The sequence below is a fragment of the Epinephelus fuscoguttatus genome, linkage group LG5 (assembly GCF_011397635.1).
Source record: "Epinephelus fuscoguttatus linkage group LG5, E.fuscoguttatus.final_Chr_v1".
In the NCBI taxonomy this organism is placed as follows: Eukaryota; Metazoa; Chordata; class Actinopteri; order Perciformes; family Serranidae; genus Epinephelus; species Epinephelus fuscoguttatus.
In genome coordinates, this window is record NC_064756.1 from 20,606,965 (window position 1) to 20,624,909 (window position 17,945).

The window sequence follows — 17,945 nt, forward strand, 5'->3', positions numbered from 1 at the left end:
AAAAATACTGGGAAACTGGAGCAAACCCGACCCAATTCAAGCTCGTGGGAGTTTTGAGAAATTACAGTCCTGTCCTGAACCCGGCGGGTTGAGTTGGGCCCAGTAGAGTTCAGGCAGAGAATCAAAGATCTAACAGAGGTTTAGTATGGCAGCTGGGGTGGGAGTGCCCTGACCCAAATTGCACTGATTTCAAAAAACACAGGGAGCTGCTTTTATTATGCCATGCACTAGAGGGAGATCTTAAATCCAAACAAAAGCCAGGGCAACACTTCCCAAGTAAGTCTCTGCTGATCGCAGCCAAAATAAACCATTGAAAACTGGATATTAAGTCATTCTCACAAAATGGCTCTCCTGCAACCAGAGGGCGGGGGTGTGGCACTCCAGAGGGACCCTTCTGTAACCTGCTCCATGTGTTATCAGAACAATAAGACGATTGCTTGGTTCCTTATCTTTCTAAACACATAGAGGTAGGCTGAGATTGTATCAGCAATGCTTACGGAAATTAAATGATGGCTAAACATTGCTAAAGCACTCGTACAGTGGAGACTGTGATACAGCAAAGGAAAATATTTACTGTGTGGTATCGGAGAGAGGGGCTGTGGTAAATTTCAACACGGAGGTTTCCAGATATTGTAAGGGTCTAACATTACAATAACACTAATCAGTGCTCTGGCACCATTGTTTGGCAGGCGTTGATGGCCGTTTGCGCTCTGCCAATCATCACTCCCTAATACAGCAGAGGTGTAGGAGTCGTGGAATCTCTGTATGGTCGCACCCAGTCAGGACGCCCCAAACAGCTGCCAAGCCAGTGTAGACTGGCCCCAACGAAAAACAGGGGTGATAAGAAAAGCTTGGTGACAACCAATCAAAAGACTATTTCTCTTCAGCCTGCGCTCTGCGTCCGTGCAGGTCTCCCTATTCTGTCACTGTGTGAACATAATGTAGTCTTTGTATACACCTACCTTATCCAACCCATAACAATACACTCTGTTTCCTTCCTTTTAAAGCACTTCAACGGTATATGTAGTGCGGAGGAATTTTCCATGTCCTAAATAAAATGAATGCGGTCACCTCTATTACAATACAGCTCTTACTGTACTGTACTGTACTGTACTGTACTGTACTGTACTGTAAGTGTGACTACATCTCCAAATTATTTCACAAAACTATGCATTGTATTTTTTTTTCACAAGACAAATTTGGATGGATTTTACAAACTGAGAGCGACATGAGACCCGCCATTTTTATAAAAAATTAAATGGTCCAACTTACCTGGTTTAGGGGGCTTTCCACCTTGTCCTGTTGGGTGTCAAGTAAAGTAAGGAAAAGACAAGTTAGGCTTTGCTTTTGCCCTGCAATATCAAAACATCTCCCATGTTATCAAATAGAATTTACTGTGCAACTAATTTTCATTTTGTCTCTCAGCTACAGTTGGTAACATCCATAAAAAATAACTTTTATCATATTGGCTGAAACTGTCAGAAAGAGAAACAGTTGACCAAATGCTAATCGACCAGAAAGGTTATCATTCTGCAAGATTTCATTGGAAGGACAAACCCAAGGTGTTATGTAAACTGTGCAGGCAAACACCTGCCCTTCATTGACTACAAACACGACGGCTCGCTCAGTGTGTGACGTGCACTTGTAGGTAAAATATAGGCCTATATTAATGAAGGTTCATTAGTACGGTTTTGTATTTCTCTGTAATGTAGCACAGTGTTAACAATGTTACTGATACTATTCTTTCTCACACCTTCAACTCAAACCATTGTGTTGCCCCGCCCAAAATATATTATATAATAATTAAATTAATATCGTAAACATGCGGACGACTAGTTGACTTATGGCCCTAAATGATGACTATTGGTCGATTAGGAAAATTAACTGTAAAATAAAAAAACTGGTGTGGCTGGTGGCGTTGCGGGTCCATGTCATTGGTCCGACAGCCCATTGTTCCGATATGTGATTGCCACTTTCTTTTTCATTTTAACTCACACCATGATCTTTTCCTAACCCTGACCAAGTGGTTTTTGTGCCTAAACCTAACCAGACCTTAACCACAGGGCATCATGATGATTCTGGAACAACAGAACTTCGGAACAATGGGTTTAATATGGTCAGAACAATGGGATGTCGTCGGACCAATGGGTTGTCGGAATAATGGGCTGTCGTACCAATGGGCAGTTCCCGGCGTTGCTTGGTTTTTCGGTCAGCTGTTTCCAACATGATGGCTAGGTCACTAACTTTCTCATTTTACAGCTAAACAGTACACTAAAATATGTTTCTAAAAACAGATGTTGATTTAGTTTAGTTTCTAACTGCAGTCCACGAGCAGGGATTGGCATGACTGACACCTGTGTTCATAATATAGTGACAGTTTCAGCAAATATGACACAAACTTATAATCAGAAAACTTGCCTGCTGTATCTCATGTGATTTTATAGAGTCAAGTGTAGTCAGAGTCAAATGTAATTTCAGAAGATCTATGCAGGTGTTACAGTTTTTACACGGTTTTCAACTTTTAAAACATTGCAAAATAGAAAGCTACATTTTTTTGTCTCTCAGGCATTCATGTCTGTTTTTGATTAATGTTATTGAGATGTTGGAAAGACAGCCTCGCTATGGGTAATGACAGCAGCTCCTCAAGGCAGCTGTGTGCTGATTGACTCACTACAACAAAGGAGTGACTGCAAATATTTTTATTTTTTACCTGCTCCCAGTCCTCCAACGCCCAATCCACCAGTCCCAACACCTCCTGGCACCAGACCACCTGGCCCAACACCACGGCCTCCAACTCCATAACCTCCTGCCGTCAGGGTCAAACACAGACAGGTGTGACAGTGATCAGTTCTGTCATTGTCATTATCATTGTTATTTAGGTCTGTCATTCCCAAGATCCTTATCATCATTACTGACCACTGAGCTTCTACAAGAGAAATGCGCAACAGGCCTCAGACTTGCAAACCTCAAACCTCCAATGAAGTGACTAAACAACAGGGGTTAGCCGCACACACGTTGTTTATTGCCACAGCAACATCCCTACAATTTCATTATCCTTAGTGGTGGTGTAACAAGGAAGCCTCACCACATGGTTCCCACCAGATCTGACCGACCCAAAGCTGAGTGCTGACAGGGAACTTGTCTTTAGAACAGTTTCTTCTTGTTTTTTTTAACAACATGTTGCAAATGTTACACTGCTGGTTGCTCAAACAGAAACAAATTACAAACATCCCACCAACACATTCAGCTCACAGAATAAGAATATCACATCAGATCTTCCTGCAGTCATGGCTTCAGTACTCCTAGCTCTAAAAAAAAAAGGTGCGGAGGGTCAAACTTGTATAGCAAATGAGAGCTGAAGCAGTGCCAGGACACAACCTACGGTTGGTGGACTGTTGATAAAATGGACCGTGCATGCAGAGCTGAGTGTGTCTGCTATGGATGTGTGAAATGACAAACACTAGATAGGTGCATTAAGCACAAAGGAGGAAATGGCCATTTGGATAAGACAATCAGGACTCTGGGAAAGCAACACTGCTTTCATGACTGACAGATCACTATGTGGAAAAGATTTAATGAGCTAAAGCAAACATTTCACACATGAACCTCTGCATGTAGTTATCTGTAGTTTCAACCTGGAATAAAGTTAATTTACTGAAACAACTATTTATTAACTATAAAGGAATAAGTTAAACATTTAATTCGAATTCAAATTTCTAAATATTCTACAATATAATTTCCTACAGAGAAGCAAACACTGAAACAGTAGTTCACCAGTTCATGATAAACCAGATGCAATTCATATAAACATATTTTATACAATAGATGGGGGGGGAAAAATCATAAATCTAATGTCTCTTCTACTCACCTGCCGCTTTAGCTGGTTTATAGCCCGCAGGGACTCCTCCAGCAGCCCCTTGTAAAACAACAATCACATAGAGTACAGAGTTACGGTATGCCTACATGTAGTGATGTAATGGACAGTTTTTTGGCCCGGCAATTTATCGTTACACCAGCTGACTTTCGTCTTACTTTCTCTCAGGACACCAGAGGAGCGTGTTGTGGCGTCTTGTGCCATTTTACACATATATGCATGTATGTTTTTATATGATGATGGAGTGGAGGTCCATACAGACGTCTGTGGGCTCCCAAATGTTATTTCTATTTCTGCAAATTTGACCATACTGCAGTGAAAGTTGATATGTTTTATACTATGCATGTACATACGTATGTATGTAGGTATACTTTGTAGTCTGAAAGTATATTTGTAATTGTGCTTATTTCCATAATTATTTTTCAGAGGATATTGGCACACTTCTATGTTTGCATTGACGTTGAGAGTGCAGCATGATTAACTACAAAGATCAACACAAACTGAGCTACAAGAAAATGCACAGTGGTCCGTACTATAAACTTTGAGCCCAACAGTATTAAGACAGTGTTAAGAAAATTGAACTTTTATTTTTGTTAATCAGGAAATTGAAAAAAGACAGCTTTACACTGTTCATGCTAATGATGCTTTTCAGCTGGATAAGGATATTGGGAAAGATATATATTAAGTCAATACATACAACACACAGGGGGCAGTCACAATATCTCAATTCTGGAAAGCTGGCAACAAACTGCAACCCAATTGCCAGAAGAAATGTTGGTGTATATTTCTACAAACCACGATTATCTAACATAAGTACATAATTACGAAGCAGATACACAGAAACTTTATCCTCAGCAACGCTGTAGTTAACATGTGGTCATCTTTATGCACAAAAACCTTGGTTATGGTTAGGAAAAGATCATGTTTTGGCTTAAAGTACCCGGTTTTGGTGGCACATTTGCCTCTGGATATGGTGTTCATGTCTCGCTAAAAAGGACAATCATTTTTGATGGCTCAATCGCTGCTGAAAATGCACCTGTTTCCTTGCTAAAAAACAGCCAATTTTGTTGTTTGTCTTGAACAGCGGTCTGCAGCTTGGCAGCCATCTCGCTCAGCTGTCACGCCATCCACCACTCCCTCCACTTCCTGATGTCAAAGGCAGCTTATGTACATTTAATCAGAACTTTGTCTCCTTAGAAATGTTGATGTGCTCCGTATGAATTATACAAACGTAATATATCCCTGATTTGCAGAAACATAAAATGTCAACATTTGCCTCCGGGTCGGCTGCTTAGGAGTTTACCTTACTGTGAACATCGGGATTTAATGTGATATGGTATTGCATGGAGACAAAGTGCACTTATGGTTTGGATTTTGCAGAAGACTTAATAAGCACATCAACTGTGAGTGAGCTTTTTTTTGACCATTTGAAACATTAATGTCACATGATCATAAAGGTATGCAGTTCACTCATCAAGCCAGCTGTGAAATCTGTGTATCAGTTTGCAAAACTTAATCAATTACAGTTCTATATTTTTGTATTTTCATAATTTTATCTTTTAACATTGACTCTAAATTTTATGTTTAATCAGATTTCGTGAGCATTTTTACTCGCAGTTCAATTTCAGGTTCACATGCCAACAATTATTATACTAGTGTTTCTGTTTAGGAAAACCTCTGGTCTACAGTAGTATAATATACCTCTGCTAAAGACAAACAGACCTAGTTTGTTGTGGCTGTGCTCTGGATTATTTTTGTTTAAACTGTCCTGACAGTCATTGGAGGCTCTGTTACCTGGAAAGAATCCAGTTCCTGGTCCAGTGCCTCCAGGTCCGATCCCAGCACCAGGTGGTACGTACACACCTGGAATACACAACAGAGGAAGAAAAGGTTATCATCGATCAACAGAAATCATGTTTCTATCTGCCATCAATGTCCTTTTTATTATTATATTTTACTGCAATGCTTGTAACAACATTTCTGAACAATGACCCAGTTTATTAGACAGACATTCTCAAACACTTTTGTCATCTGTGACACAGACGTCAAAACTGAAATCTGTCCTTGGCAGATCAGAGCGATGATGGGGTGCACAATGAAACGTGAACACAGCAGCTCCAGCCAGAGCCAAAAAAATAGAGAAAAACTTTCTCGGCTTGATTAGGAGTAAATTTCAATTGTTTTCATTCTGATGAGGTATTCCAGTTGGAGACCGTCTCTCAGAAAGCTGCTGCAGCACTGTGGACACCCTCAGCCCCCACCTACATCCCCTCGCCTCATTTCTCGACTGATTTCTGGCCGTATCCCAGAGCAACTCCTGAGATGGTCGTTCTGGATCCCAGACATGGCGGCCTAATGTGTGCAAGGAACAGCTACAGGAATAAAAGAAAGGGAGGAAGAAAAAAATGCCTCGAGTTGTCCTGGGACAACTAACAGCTAAGTCCAACGGGACCAGTGAGCTCAGGCGAAAAGTTATATTTTTGAGGGAAAAACCTGGTTCATATCACTAAAAGCAAAACGCAATGGAGAGAATGGGGCTGCAGGACCACAATGATTATGTTTAATGGCTCTTACATGTATTGGGAGGCCAATTAATTTAAACCACATGTCAAAGGCGTTCATGTGTTTATTAGCGAATACTGTGTGAACACTGTGCTTTGAGTTCTGTCCACAGAGTGCAGCCATTAGGGGAAGAACATTACAAGGTATTACTGTCCGATTTAGTTGAATGGCCATTCGTGACACATGCTATTGAAGAATGCCAAAAAGTACAAATCTATGCCGTTTAATATGTGCATATTGCTCCATTGAACTGAAGAAGGCTTTGACCTTCTCGCTAACAGGCAGTGACATATTTAATGGGTTTCTGCCACAGTAACATCAGTATTCTTTCTATTGAATTGCTGAAGTCAAGAAAATGAGTAGTCACTGCCAATCAAAGGAAGAACAAGTGAGGTGCATTATCCAGGAATATACTCTGAGGTTCAATCAACTGTTGGATGGGTTGTGAAAATATTAAAGTACATACAGGATACTGAGAACGAACAAGTGTGGGATGACTGCCTTGAAGAGAAAATGAGCAAGGGAGTATGCCTTTATTTTGGGGAAGAAAGTGAAAGGGGTTTTCAATAAGCTTTGTATCTTAACAATGTGAGCAATATGTGTAAATGAACTATGGTAAACTTCTTTCTATCTTACCAGCACCCAGATCTCCCTGCTCATTTCTCAGCTGTTTGGCTGGGTGATCCAGCGATTTGAGCAGGCTCTACGGCTGTTACTCGCATGGACATATAGAGAGACGCCCCTCTCTCTTAGACTAAACTCAGATTAAACCGTAACTGTTTGGCTGTAAAAATGAGAACTTGTGAACAGATAATGGGCACCATACTCTTACAGGCTGAAAATATTAAGATCAAATGGTAAAACTAAGCAGTTCTGCTAAAATATGACCCAAGATTTCTCAACTGCATTGCCTATTTCTTGCCTCAAAGTTTTCAATAACATATTTTAGCTTACTGTTTAACTGTAATATAGTGGTGCAGGAATAAGTTCTAAAACTTGGTAATGAGTTCACATTTTAGCACTCCTGATTCCCTTGTCTCAAAGTCCATGGGCTTTGTGAATGGGTTTTGGTCACATGCCTGATATAAGGTCTGTGATTACCACAAGCTTAAGAGACTTTCATGTTTTGTTCTATGACAAAAAAGGGGGTCAGTAAATACCCCACACATTAATTTCCAAGCCTTTATGTATATTTAAAAAGATGTTTGCTAACAAAGAGAAAAAGATATACGTTATTAATTCTTGAGGGGACATTTTTTACACTGTTTTCATATTCACACAGGCCTCAAAAACACATAGATGCACAAACAGGACCTATATACAGTATGCATTAAATTGAGAGATGTCAGTGCGAGGGGTCTACCTTGGACAGGCATCCCAAGCAGTTTGGGGGTCAGTGCCTTGCTCAGTACCCAGAAGGTGAACTGGCACCCCTCCAGCTACCAGTCCACACTCCATGCTTTGTCTGTACAGGGACTTGAACTGGTGACTCTCCAGTTTCCAAGCCAAGTCCCTATTGACTGAGCTACTGCCGCCCAAATGGCTAAATAAGTGGCTAAATGAGACTACCGCTGAGCAGCTGAACACGGCTTTACAGCCTCGTTGTGGTGGCAACGTTGAAGTCTGGCAACCATAGTGTAGTTTATTTACAGCCTAACATTGGCTATTTACTTCTGGTTCTGGATTGCATTTACACTTCTGTGTTCATTTGTGAAGGTTATCTTGCTTAACAAAATGTGTAAGTATCATAAACATGTGTTTGCTACAGAGCTTATTTTCTGCAATAATCCAAAATCCAATGGAAAAATTGGGAACCAGGGAGATGCTAACTTCCATGTTGGCCTAAAATAAATGTCATCACTGCAGCACTCTATTCAAGATCGTTTGTTACCAGCCATATTGTTTCCTGAGTGTAAAAGGCCAAGTTGCATTCTGGTAGTTGTAGGTTTTTACCTCTTAAGCAAAAGCAAATGTCACAGCCCTTTTTCTCTGGTTTCTCTGGTCATGTAGCACCAATTTCAAAAGTATTTGCATCTCTCTACTGTATAGTCCGCCAAGTTAAAAAGACCATCTTTCCAGCTGTGAAATACTTCTTCTACACTGCAGAATCTGAAAGTGTTGATATGACTACGAGTTGTTTATGTCAAAGTGAGCAAGGACAGCATTGCCATATTTACTTAGATACTCCAAAACTGCTCTAAAACTTGATTAAAAGGGCTAAAAACATTTGACTGTTTATGTTTAAGAGAAAAATTCATTTCTAGAGCAAAAAGAATCACTGTCTGGGGTTAACAGAGTACATTCATGTGGAATGAAGGTGAATTTGCCACAGTTTTTTTTAGCAGCAGTGTAAATGAGAAGTGTTATCGCAGCAGCTGTGGCTTTGAAGGCAAAATTAATCCATGAATGATCAAATGGACAGATAAGAGGGAGGTTGACTTAACTCAGACTGACTCATCCAGATCTGGGAGCCGGACGATGGCAGAACTAATCAGTTTTCTCGGGTCTTGGCCTTGTTATACAGAGGACTGACTGAGGAGAACTCGAAATCCTGCAGGCTCAAATAAAAATGAGGAATAAATAACATTGTCCAGGGCTCTGCATTTGATTATCAAATGGCTAGGTCAATGCAAGAAATGTGTGTGCAAGGGTGTAGGGTTTTTTTTTTAACATGTGGAGGGACATTTATTGAGTGAGGGGTCTGGGGGGCGTAACCCAAGAAATTTTGAGCATCAAACACTTAATTTAATGCATTGTGGCTACTTTAAATATACCGATTTATGCCTTTTCTGCATTCATTTATGATGGAAATGTCATGGTACTTTCTGATTCATCTCTGTAGTTGCTTCTTCTTCTTTCTTTTTTATGGCAGATTATAGCCATTGCTTACAAGACACTGTTACATCTATAAGTCACATTCTAGCAGTTCATTGAAATAGAAGTCCTCTGTTACATCATGTTTTTATTGGGGGTGATATATTCATGTGTTCTTATATTTTGAGGAGGACGTGCCCCCTGTGTCCCTCCCAAAATCTACTCCAATGTGGGTGTGCATGTATTTGTGTTTATGTGTGTTTCCAAGGGCGTAGGTTTCGTTTCACCATGGTGGTGGTGGATGGGGGTGGAGACACATATGAAGCAAGGGGTTGGGGGTCCTCCACCAGAAATTTTTTTAACATCACACATGTAATTTCCCTGGGCGGCACGGTGGTGTGGTGGTTAGCACTCTTGCCTCACAGCAAGAGGGTTGCCGGTTCGATCCCGGGCGTGGGAGCCCTTCTGTGTGGAGTTTGCATGTTCTCCCCGTGTCAGCGTGGGTTCTCTCCGGGCACTCCGGCTTCCTCCCACAGTCCAAAGACATGCAGATTGGGGACTAGGTTAATTGGTAACTCTAAATTGTCCGTGAATGGTTGTTTGTCTCTATGTGTCAGCCCTGCGATAGTCTGGTGACCTGTCCAGGGTGTACCCTGCCTCTCGCCCGATGTCAGCTGGGATAGGCTCCAGCCCCCCCGCGACCCTCAAGAGGATGAAGCGGTTAGAAGATGAATGAATGAATGAATGTAATTTTCCACAATGTGGTGATTTTTCATGCAATTTGTGCCTTTTCAGCATCACATTTTGGTGGTAATGTCTTTAATTCTGTCAAAATAAAAGTCATAGGCTACTGTCCTGTTTTTATTAGGGGGGGTCTTTATTAAGGGGAGCATGTCTCCTGCTTCCCCCTGAAATCTACACCTACTTGTGTCTCTGTCAGTTTGCCTGTGCTGTTGGTTCCATGGCAGAGGCCCCAGGTGCAGGCACCACACGACAGGGGTAGAGTGATTGTTCTCAAATCTGCTCCTTCATTTCACAATCAAAAGGAGGATTTCCTGTCTCGGCACTGCAAGCGAGGCAAGCGGGAGTTTGTGTCTGCTCCAGTTTTCCTTTTGCTTAGAATCCCATCGTGCTACTGTACCACTTCTACAGAGTGCATTAGGTTCACCAAGACCTTGCATCCAAATAAGGTGCACACTGACCTCTGCCAAGTGACCTTACCTACCTCAATAAATTTTGAAGATTTCTTCATGATTGTCCTAATTATCATCATCATCATCTTGTGCTTACGTTCCTTGTGAACTCAGCCAGGTCATGGGAATGTGCTGGAATGTGTGTGAAGGACAAGATTGACTTGTAGAGCACAAGGGATTAGACGAGACAGAATTTATTTCACATTCGACTCCAGTCAAGAGTTTGCCCTGAGTGTCTGTGATATGATTGATGTTGGTGAATGTAAAACCCTGGGAAAGAAGATTTGCAAATGTTATATCACATAGTGACTTTTATTAGTGATCTGATCTTGCCGAAACAATGGCTTATCTATTAAGAGATAAGCCACGCAACCTAGAGGATGACAAGTTGGAAGCTGTTTCTTCTAACTATATTATTCAGTTTGGGGCAGATTCATCACACTGGAACATAGCAGGAAATGTAAGAGAATATTATAAGATACATGATGTCAAAATGGAAAGACAGGGAAACATCAGTAAATTACAGCAGCAAGCATTCACCATCTTGCTATCAGTTACAAACTATGACTGTTGTGAACTGAAGAGTCATTTCTCTCTTTTGCTGTTTGAGCCCAGAGTCCTTCTGAGCGCATTAAAAGCGTGATGATGTACATGCTCTCACAGGAATCCTGACAGTGATTTGACTTTATCATCACTCCACTTTGGACTTGAACGTGGTCCAACTGTAAGACTCACAGTGGACAGGGTGTCAGTAAGCCAGGAATGCAGCTAGTCATTAGCAACAGGAAAAATAAGTCAAACGGATATGAAAGGTAACATAGTCCAGGAGTGAGATACTGACACTTCCTGCAATGTTTCTCTTTCAATCACTCTGTGTATTTAGAACGAGTCTTGGGACTATTGAATAAATTATTTCTCTGTCAAAATATCCATATGGGTTTCACATGGATTATTGACAGGCTGGAATTTGTGTCTCCTTTTTGGCAACACAAATGCGTTGTCATGTGGGCTGTAAAGTGGGGTCCATATGGGAAACCCTCAGTCAAATGTACAATATCTGTTGCCATGTGGGATCAGCATGGGTTAAAATAGGCTAGTTGCCTGATATCAGGAAGAACTGTTAACTCATTACACTCTGTTTCCATCTTCAGTCTGACCTTGCATCAACTCTAACTGATTTCCATGGGGGAGGCAGATTCGATTATCCCTAACCAGTCATTAGAGACCCACGTATCCGCCTGAATTTAATGTCATTTCAAGTCCACACTGATACATAATCATGACAAACAAATCCTCATTCAGTGGTTATGTGATATCTGACAAATTAGTGACCCAAGAATAGGGTCGACATTACGTTATTCAGTTATGTGCTGAACGTAAAGTTATGTAGGTTAAGTCAAGGACATGAAACAGGGTGACAACATATCTTAAAATAACTCAAAGTTTGCTTGCTTTCACACAGTCCAGAAAACTGGTTTCCTGGGGAACAGTCCTGTGTTTGGTTGACCCATCCATTACCCCAACCTCTTCTAATGTGGACCTTGACTCTTTATACTACTTCCTTTTACATTCCTGTCATCGCATAGGTCACCTGATTGCAGCCTTTATGATTACGTGGGTTATATACAGTGCAAACTGTAGTGAATTTCTTTTAGTGGGTATACGTATAAACAGTGCATGAGACACACCTGTTTTGCCGCGGTTTTAGAGGGGAGCAGAGCGAAGTGAAAACAAACTGTGATGCTGGGTGATATTGAGAAGACATGTCAATCTAGAACAGCCTTGATAGCAGCATCTATCTTGTCCCTGGCATTTGCCATTGTTGTGATTACTTCTCATTAGTTCTGGTGTTATTGTTATATTGCTCAACAATGCTCATCAACAGCATTCGTCCCGCCCTTGGCGCTGATTGGCAATGGATCAATGATCAATGGATCATTGTTTTTGTTCATTGTTTCAACCAAGGAACTCTGTTTCATGCAGGTTTGTACATTATCCTACAAATGTTATGAGCCAAAATTTGTACATATTCCATGTAATCATGAGCCAGTAATTACTGTATAACCTAAGGATTTTGGAAGGCTGCGATCACGTGACCAATGCGCTGATGGGAGTAAAGAAGGAAGCGGCCCCAATCTCCCTATACCGAAACAGAGTAACTTAAATTGCCTACACCTTAGGATGCCCAAACATGTTCCGTTTCCTAAACTTAACCTACATAACTTTACTTGCCAAAAGCTAAAGTCCACAACTTTACGTTAATGGTGTAACTTTAAGTTAAGGACACAGTGTCATTAATGGGGCACTAATTCAAAGAAAATCACACAAACTGTTGTGTTAACGCTTTTGTAGGATATCAAATGATCTGTTGCATGAGAATACGTTGTTACATGTCAGGATGCCAAATTAATCAGTTAACCTGGATGGGATGGGTGGATAGGCCTCACCTTTTGTCCTCCTTTTAAGGGCAGTGTGATTGCTCACAAAGCTGACACACGAAACAACAGAGGCATGTTTTGAGCACTGACTTTAAAACTAGAAATAAAATTATACATAAAATTATAAATAAAGTAAGCAAAGACAAGGAAAGAAAGATAAATCAACTTTCATATGTCCTGAAGTGACCTTGGCAGGTCTAAATGCTCTTCATATTTAAAACTGGTGGACAAATTCTATGGTTCGCACTTGGGTTGCACAAATCTCAACCTAAGTGAAAGCCCACAGGGACGTGACGGCTGGGTTAACACATATTATGGATTGCGTGTTGGTTTTTTTTGACTGGATTTGTTATAACTTACTTTAAGATACGCCCATTTTCAGCCTGTCTTGTCTTGTGATGTTGCGGTGATTCCAAACATTTCTTTGAATCTCTCAGCAAACCCCAGTAGTATTTTTTAATATCACAGAAGTGTTTCATGGTGATTTTTTTCCTTTAGGAGGAAGATCCTGTCACCGCTTCACACTTTCACATGATTATTAAATCCCAAGTATAACAAAGTAACACAACTGTTGAGAAATTTAATAATCAGAATTCACTTTCCAGAGGATTCAAATGTGTATTTCTACAACACAAAAAGAACAACGTGTGAAAAGCTCAAAGGCTTAGATAAAAATCATTTTCATACACAACATATGTGTATGCCAGTGTTATGGTCTCCCCAATTCCCTTGTTTTGAATTTTGATAAAATGACGTAGTCCACCAGACACAAGCTAACAGGTGGAAGGGACCGTATCCAGCGCCTTTTATGTTGAGTTTTGTATTGTGTCATGTTCTCAGTGTCGGCCTAGTAAGTAGGAAGTGACACGTTTTATAACTATTCCGCTGGTAAGATATTTTGTCTGAGCATAAATACAGCAACAGAAAGAAAATCAATGCGATTCAAACAAACAACTACAAATTTACGCCAACATGGATTTATAGAGCCTGAAAATACTTCATTTTTTGGGGGATACATGTTAAGAGGCTCACAATTAATGACAGAATAGAGAAGAAATTAGGTAATTCGTAAGTTAGAACTTGTTTTGTTATTGAATCAAACCAAAGCCAATGACGTGTTTTTCCATAGTACCTCCCACGTTAATGACAGTTTTTACAATGGCTGATTTTAACTTTACTTCATTTACACCGAGCCGGTGAGTAATGTGACATTTCTATGACCCTGCTGTGTGGCTGCTTAATTATTGGTCTTTTACTAAATAATTAAATGCCAAAGAGTTGATGGAATAATTTGCAAGAAAAACAAACTCATATGACATATACTCAACACTCACATATGCAACCTCACAAAAGTTTATTACGACATTCCCCGTCCTTTACAAAACGCTTACAGGACCATTACCAGACATGATCGCAGTGCTGCGCTCAACATAGTTTGGGAAGTTCTGAGGAAAACTACTCTGTCATGTGTTTACACCACTTCACCCACCTGACATTTACACAAATCTGCACCACTATTTCCATCACTTTCGATAAAATGAAAAAATGCTTTGGCAAACTAGCAAGTGTTTGCTGTGTTCAGACATATCCAAAACCACTGTCCCAGAAGAGGGTTGGTTCATGGAAAGCACTCATACTGCAACCAAGAGCAACAGTGCAGTGAAGCAAACACTGTGGTTACTGGCATCTTCACATCTGCCGTTATCAGACATGTGACAGCTGGCCCACTCACCCTTCACATTGTGTATTTTCCGCAGCATGTTGGAGGGAGGAGGAAGAGAGTGTGAGGAGCATCAAATAAAGAAAAAATTCAAATGGGTATGTCCACCTTTTTCTTTCACCCACCTCAATCTGCCGCCACCTTCGCTTTCTACACTTGCCCAATCTTGAGTCAGTGATACTTCTCTGAAGTGGAATATCAGTTTGAGGTATGCGCTAGCAAACAAACTCATGGCCCACAGATGGCAATATTTTAACGACTCAAAAGACCTGACTCCAATCTTGTCATTGTTGAATTGCTGGCCTCTGGGTGTCTTGGGTGAAGTCATTTCACTGGAAGCTGACAGGAAATCATTATCAGGAAAGACATGCCTTTGAAACTAAAAAAGGGGTTTTGAAACAGCTGTGGACTCTCCTGTAGAAGTATTTGAGAGCTAAACATGACGAAAGAATAAGCCATGGTCGAAGATAACCATCACCTATGTGAAATCGCAAAATCGTAGTGGAACAAACAATTTACAGAATGACTGCATTCCAGAAATGATTTATGTGACCATATCACACAGTCGAACTGATACTGCCACAGGGTGCAGTGTCAAAGATCCCATTACACCTTGCATTAAAATGTGTCTCCTAACCAGATATGATTGAATCTGATTGCATTCACACCTGATATTATTATGTGTCTCCAGTGTCCAAATTAAGATCTGACTGAAATCCAATCGCTCTGTGCAGCTCAAACAACTGAACAGTTATAGCAGTTCTTCATCATTTGCAAGGCTCTGTCATACCTAAAGCAGAGAATGGGTTGATTTTCATTGCTTTCCAGAAAGACTTACATAACCGACCCCAAAACAGTTCTAAACACGTCCTCTATGTCATGTAACAGTCGCAGTTCTGCTCCAAAACTATCTGGTTAGATTTAGGACAAACATCATGGTTGTGCATTAAATAAGTACTTTGTCACTAACATATTACACGTGACATACAGTACAGGCCAAAAGTTTGGACACACCTTCTCATTCAATGCGTTTTCTTTATTTTCATGACTATTTACATTGTAGATTCTCACTGAAGGCATCAAAACTATGAATGAACACATGTGGAGTTATGTACTTAACAAAAAAAGGTGAAATAACTGAAAACATGTTTTATATTCTAGTTTCTTCAAAATAGCCACCCTTTGCTCTGATTACTGCTTTGCACACTCTTGGCATTCTCTCCATGAGCTTCAAGAGGTAGTCACCTGAAATGGTTTTCCAACAGTCTTGAAGGAGTTCCCAGAGGTGTTTAGCACTTGTTGGCCCCTTTGCCTTCACTCTGCGGTCCAGCTCACCCCAAACCATCTCAATTGGGTTCAGGTCCGGTGACTGTGGAGGCCAGGTCATCTGCCGCAGCACTCCATCACTCTCCTTCTTGGTCAAATAGCCCTTACACAGCCTGGAGGTGTGTTTGGGGTCATTGTCCTGTTGAAAAATAAATGATCGTTCAACTAAACGCAAACCGGATGGGATGGCATGTCGCTGCAGGATGCTGTGGTAGCCATGCTGGTTCAGTGTGCCTTCAATTTTGAATAAATCCCCAACAGTGTCACCAGCAAAACACCCCCACACCATCACACCTCCTCCTCCATGCTTCACAGTGGGAACCAGGCATGTGGAATCCATCCGTTCACCTTTTCTGCGTCTCACAAAGACACGGCGGTTGGAACCAAAGATCTCAAATTTGGACTCATCAGACCAAAGCACAGATTTCCACTGGTCTAATGTCCATTCCTTGTGTTTCTTGGCCCAAACAAATCTCTTCTGCTTGTTGCCTCTCCTTAGCAGTGGTTTCCTAGCAGCTATTTGACCATGAAGGCCTGATTCGCGCAGTCTCCTCTTAACAGTTGTTCTAGAGATGGGTCTGCTGCTAGAACTCTGTGTGGCATTCATCTGGTCTCTGATCTGAGCTGCTGTTAACTTGCGATTTCTGAGGCTGGTGACTCGGATGAACTTATCCTCAGAAGCAGAGGTGACTCTTGGTCTTCCTTTCCTGGGTCGGTCCTCATGAGTGCCAGTTTCGTTGTAGCGCTTGATGGTTTTTGCGACTCCACTTGGGGACACATTTAAAGTTTTTGCAATTTTCCGGACTGACTGACCTTCATTTCTTAAAGTAATGATGGCCACTCGTTTTTCTTTAGTTAGCTGATTGGTTCTTGCCATAATATGAATTTTAACAGTTGTCCAATAGGGCTGTCGGCTGTGTATTAACCTGACTTCTGCACAACACAACTGATGGTCCCAACCCCATTGATAAAGCAAGAAATTCCACTAATTAACCCTGATAAAGCACACCTGTGAAGTGGAAACCATTTCAGGTGACTACCTCTTGAAGCTCATGGAGAGAATGCCAAGAGTGTGCAAAGCAGTAATCAGAGCAAAGGGTGGCTATTTTGAAGAAACTAGAATATAAAACATGTTTTCAGTTATTTCACCTTTTTTTGTTAAGTACATAACTCCACATGTGTTCATTCATAGTTTTGATGCCTTCAGTGAGAATCTACAATGTAAATAGTCATGAAAATAAAGAAAACGCATTGAATGAGAAGGTGTGTCCAAACTTTTGGCCTGTACTGTATGTCACCTACGATATGACACATAAGTCACTAGAGTGGCAACACATACTACCATACTAGGCTACGTTGCTACTATAAAAGTCAAAGCTGACTTCGTGACCGAACACCATTCTCCTGGGTAAAAGTTCTGTGTTTGTTTGATCCATCCACCACTACTTTCACCCACCCTATCAGTGCTTCGATATGTAGCCTATAACATTATGGGGACTATATTTCTTTGTATGCTACGTCATGTCGCTTCCTCCTATGCTCCTGTAATAATTATTATGGCCGCTAGAGGGGCAATACAATAAATGTAAATGCAGGTGCGGGCTGACCATTTCCTTAGACATAGCTTCATAAATGGCTCGGTTGCAATATGAACTGCCAAGTTTTGCTTGCGTAGTCTACTTTTGTCGGAAGTGGACATTTGGTCTTGTCTTGATTCAATCTCTGAGTGTCTTGAATATCTCTAACTTTTCTTGCTGTTTTCTTCCTAGTCACTTAGCTCCCTAACTGACAGCTGCGTCACTGGTTTGGAATGGTTTCACAACAGTTTTTTGTGCATTAAAAACACAATAGCATTTACACTTGTGCTGAATGTGGTCACAATGCATCCCTGTAATGTGTCCTGATAAAATGGTTTGCATGATCTCTAATGAATTAGTGCCCCACATATGATGTTAAGTACTTAACGTAAGGTTGCATAGGCTATGGTTAGTAAAGTTATGCAAGTACGGTTTGGGAAA

At 40.9% G+C, this 17,945-nt stretch overlaps 1 protein-coding gene across 22 annotated transcripts in view; it reads right to left on the bottom strand.

The window, feature by feature from the left end:
• The window catches only part of elna (elastin a), a 60,991-nt gene that overhangs the window by 35,718 nt on the left and 7,328 nt on the right, over nt 1-17,945 (bottom strand). For all 22 annotated transcript variants that reach the window (XM_049575466.1, XM_049575453.1, XM_049575455.1 and 19 more), the window contains exons 2-5: nt 5,669-5,737; nt 3,869-3,916; nt 2,711-2,806; nt 1,273-1,299 (exon numbers count right to left, since the gene is read on the bottom strand). In XM_049575466.1, coding sequence (XP_049431423.1) covers nt 1,273-1,299; nt 2,711-2,806; nt 3,869-3,916; nt 5,669-5,737 — 240 coding nt within the window. The remainder of the gene's footprint in view (nt 1-1,272; nt 1,300-2,710; nt 2,807-3,868; nt 3,917-5,668; nt 5,738-17,945) is intronic.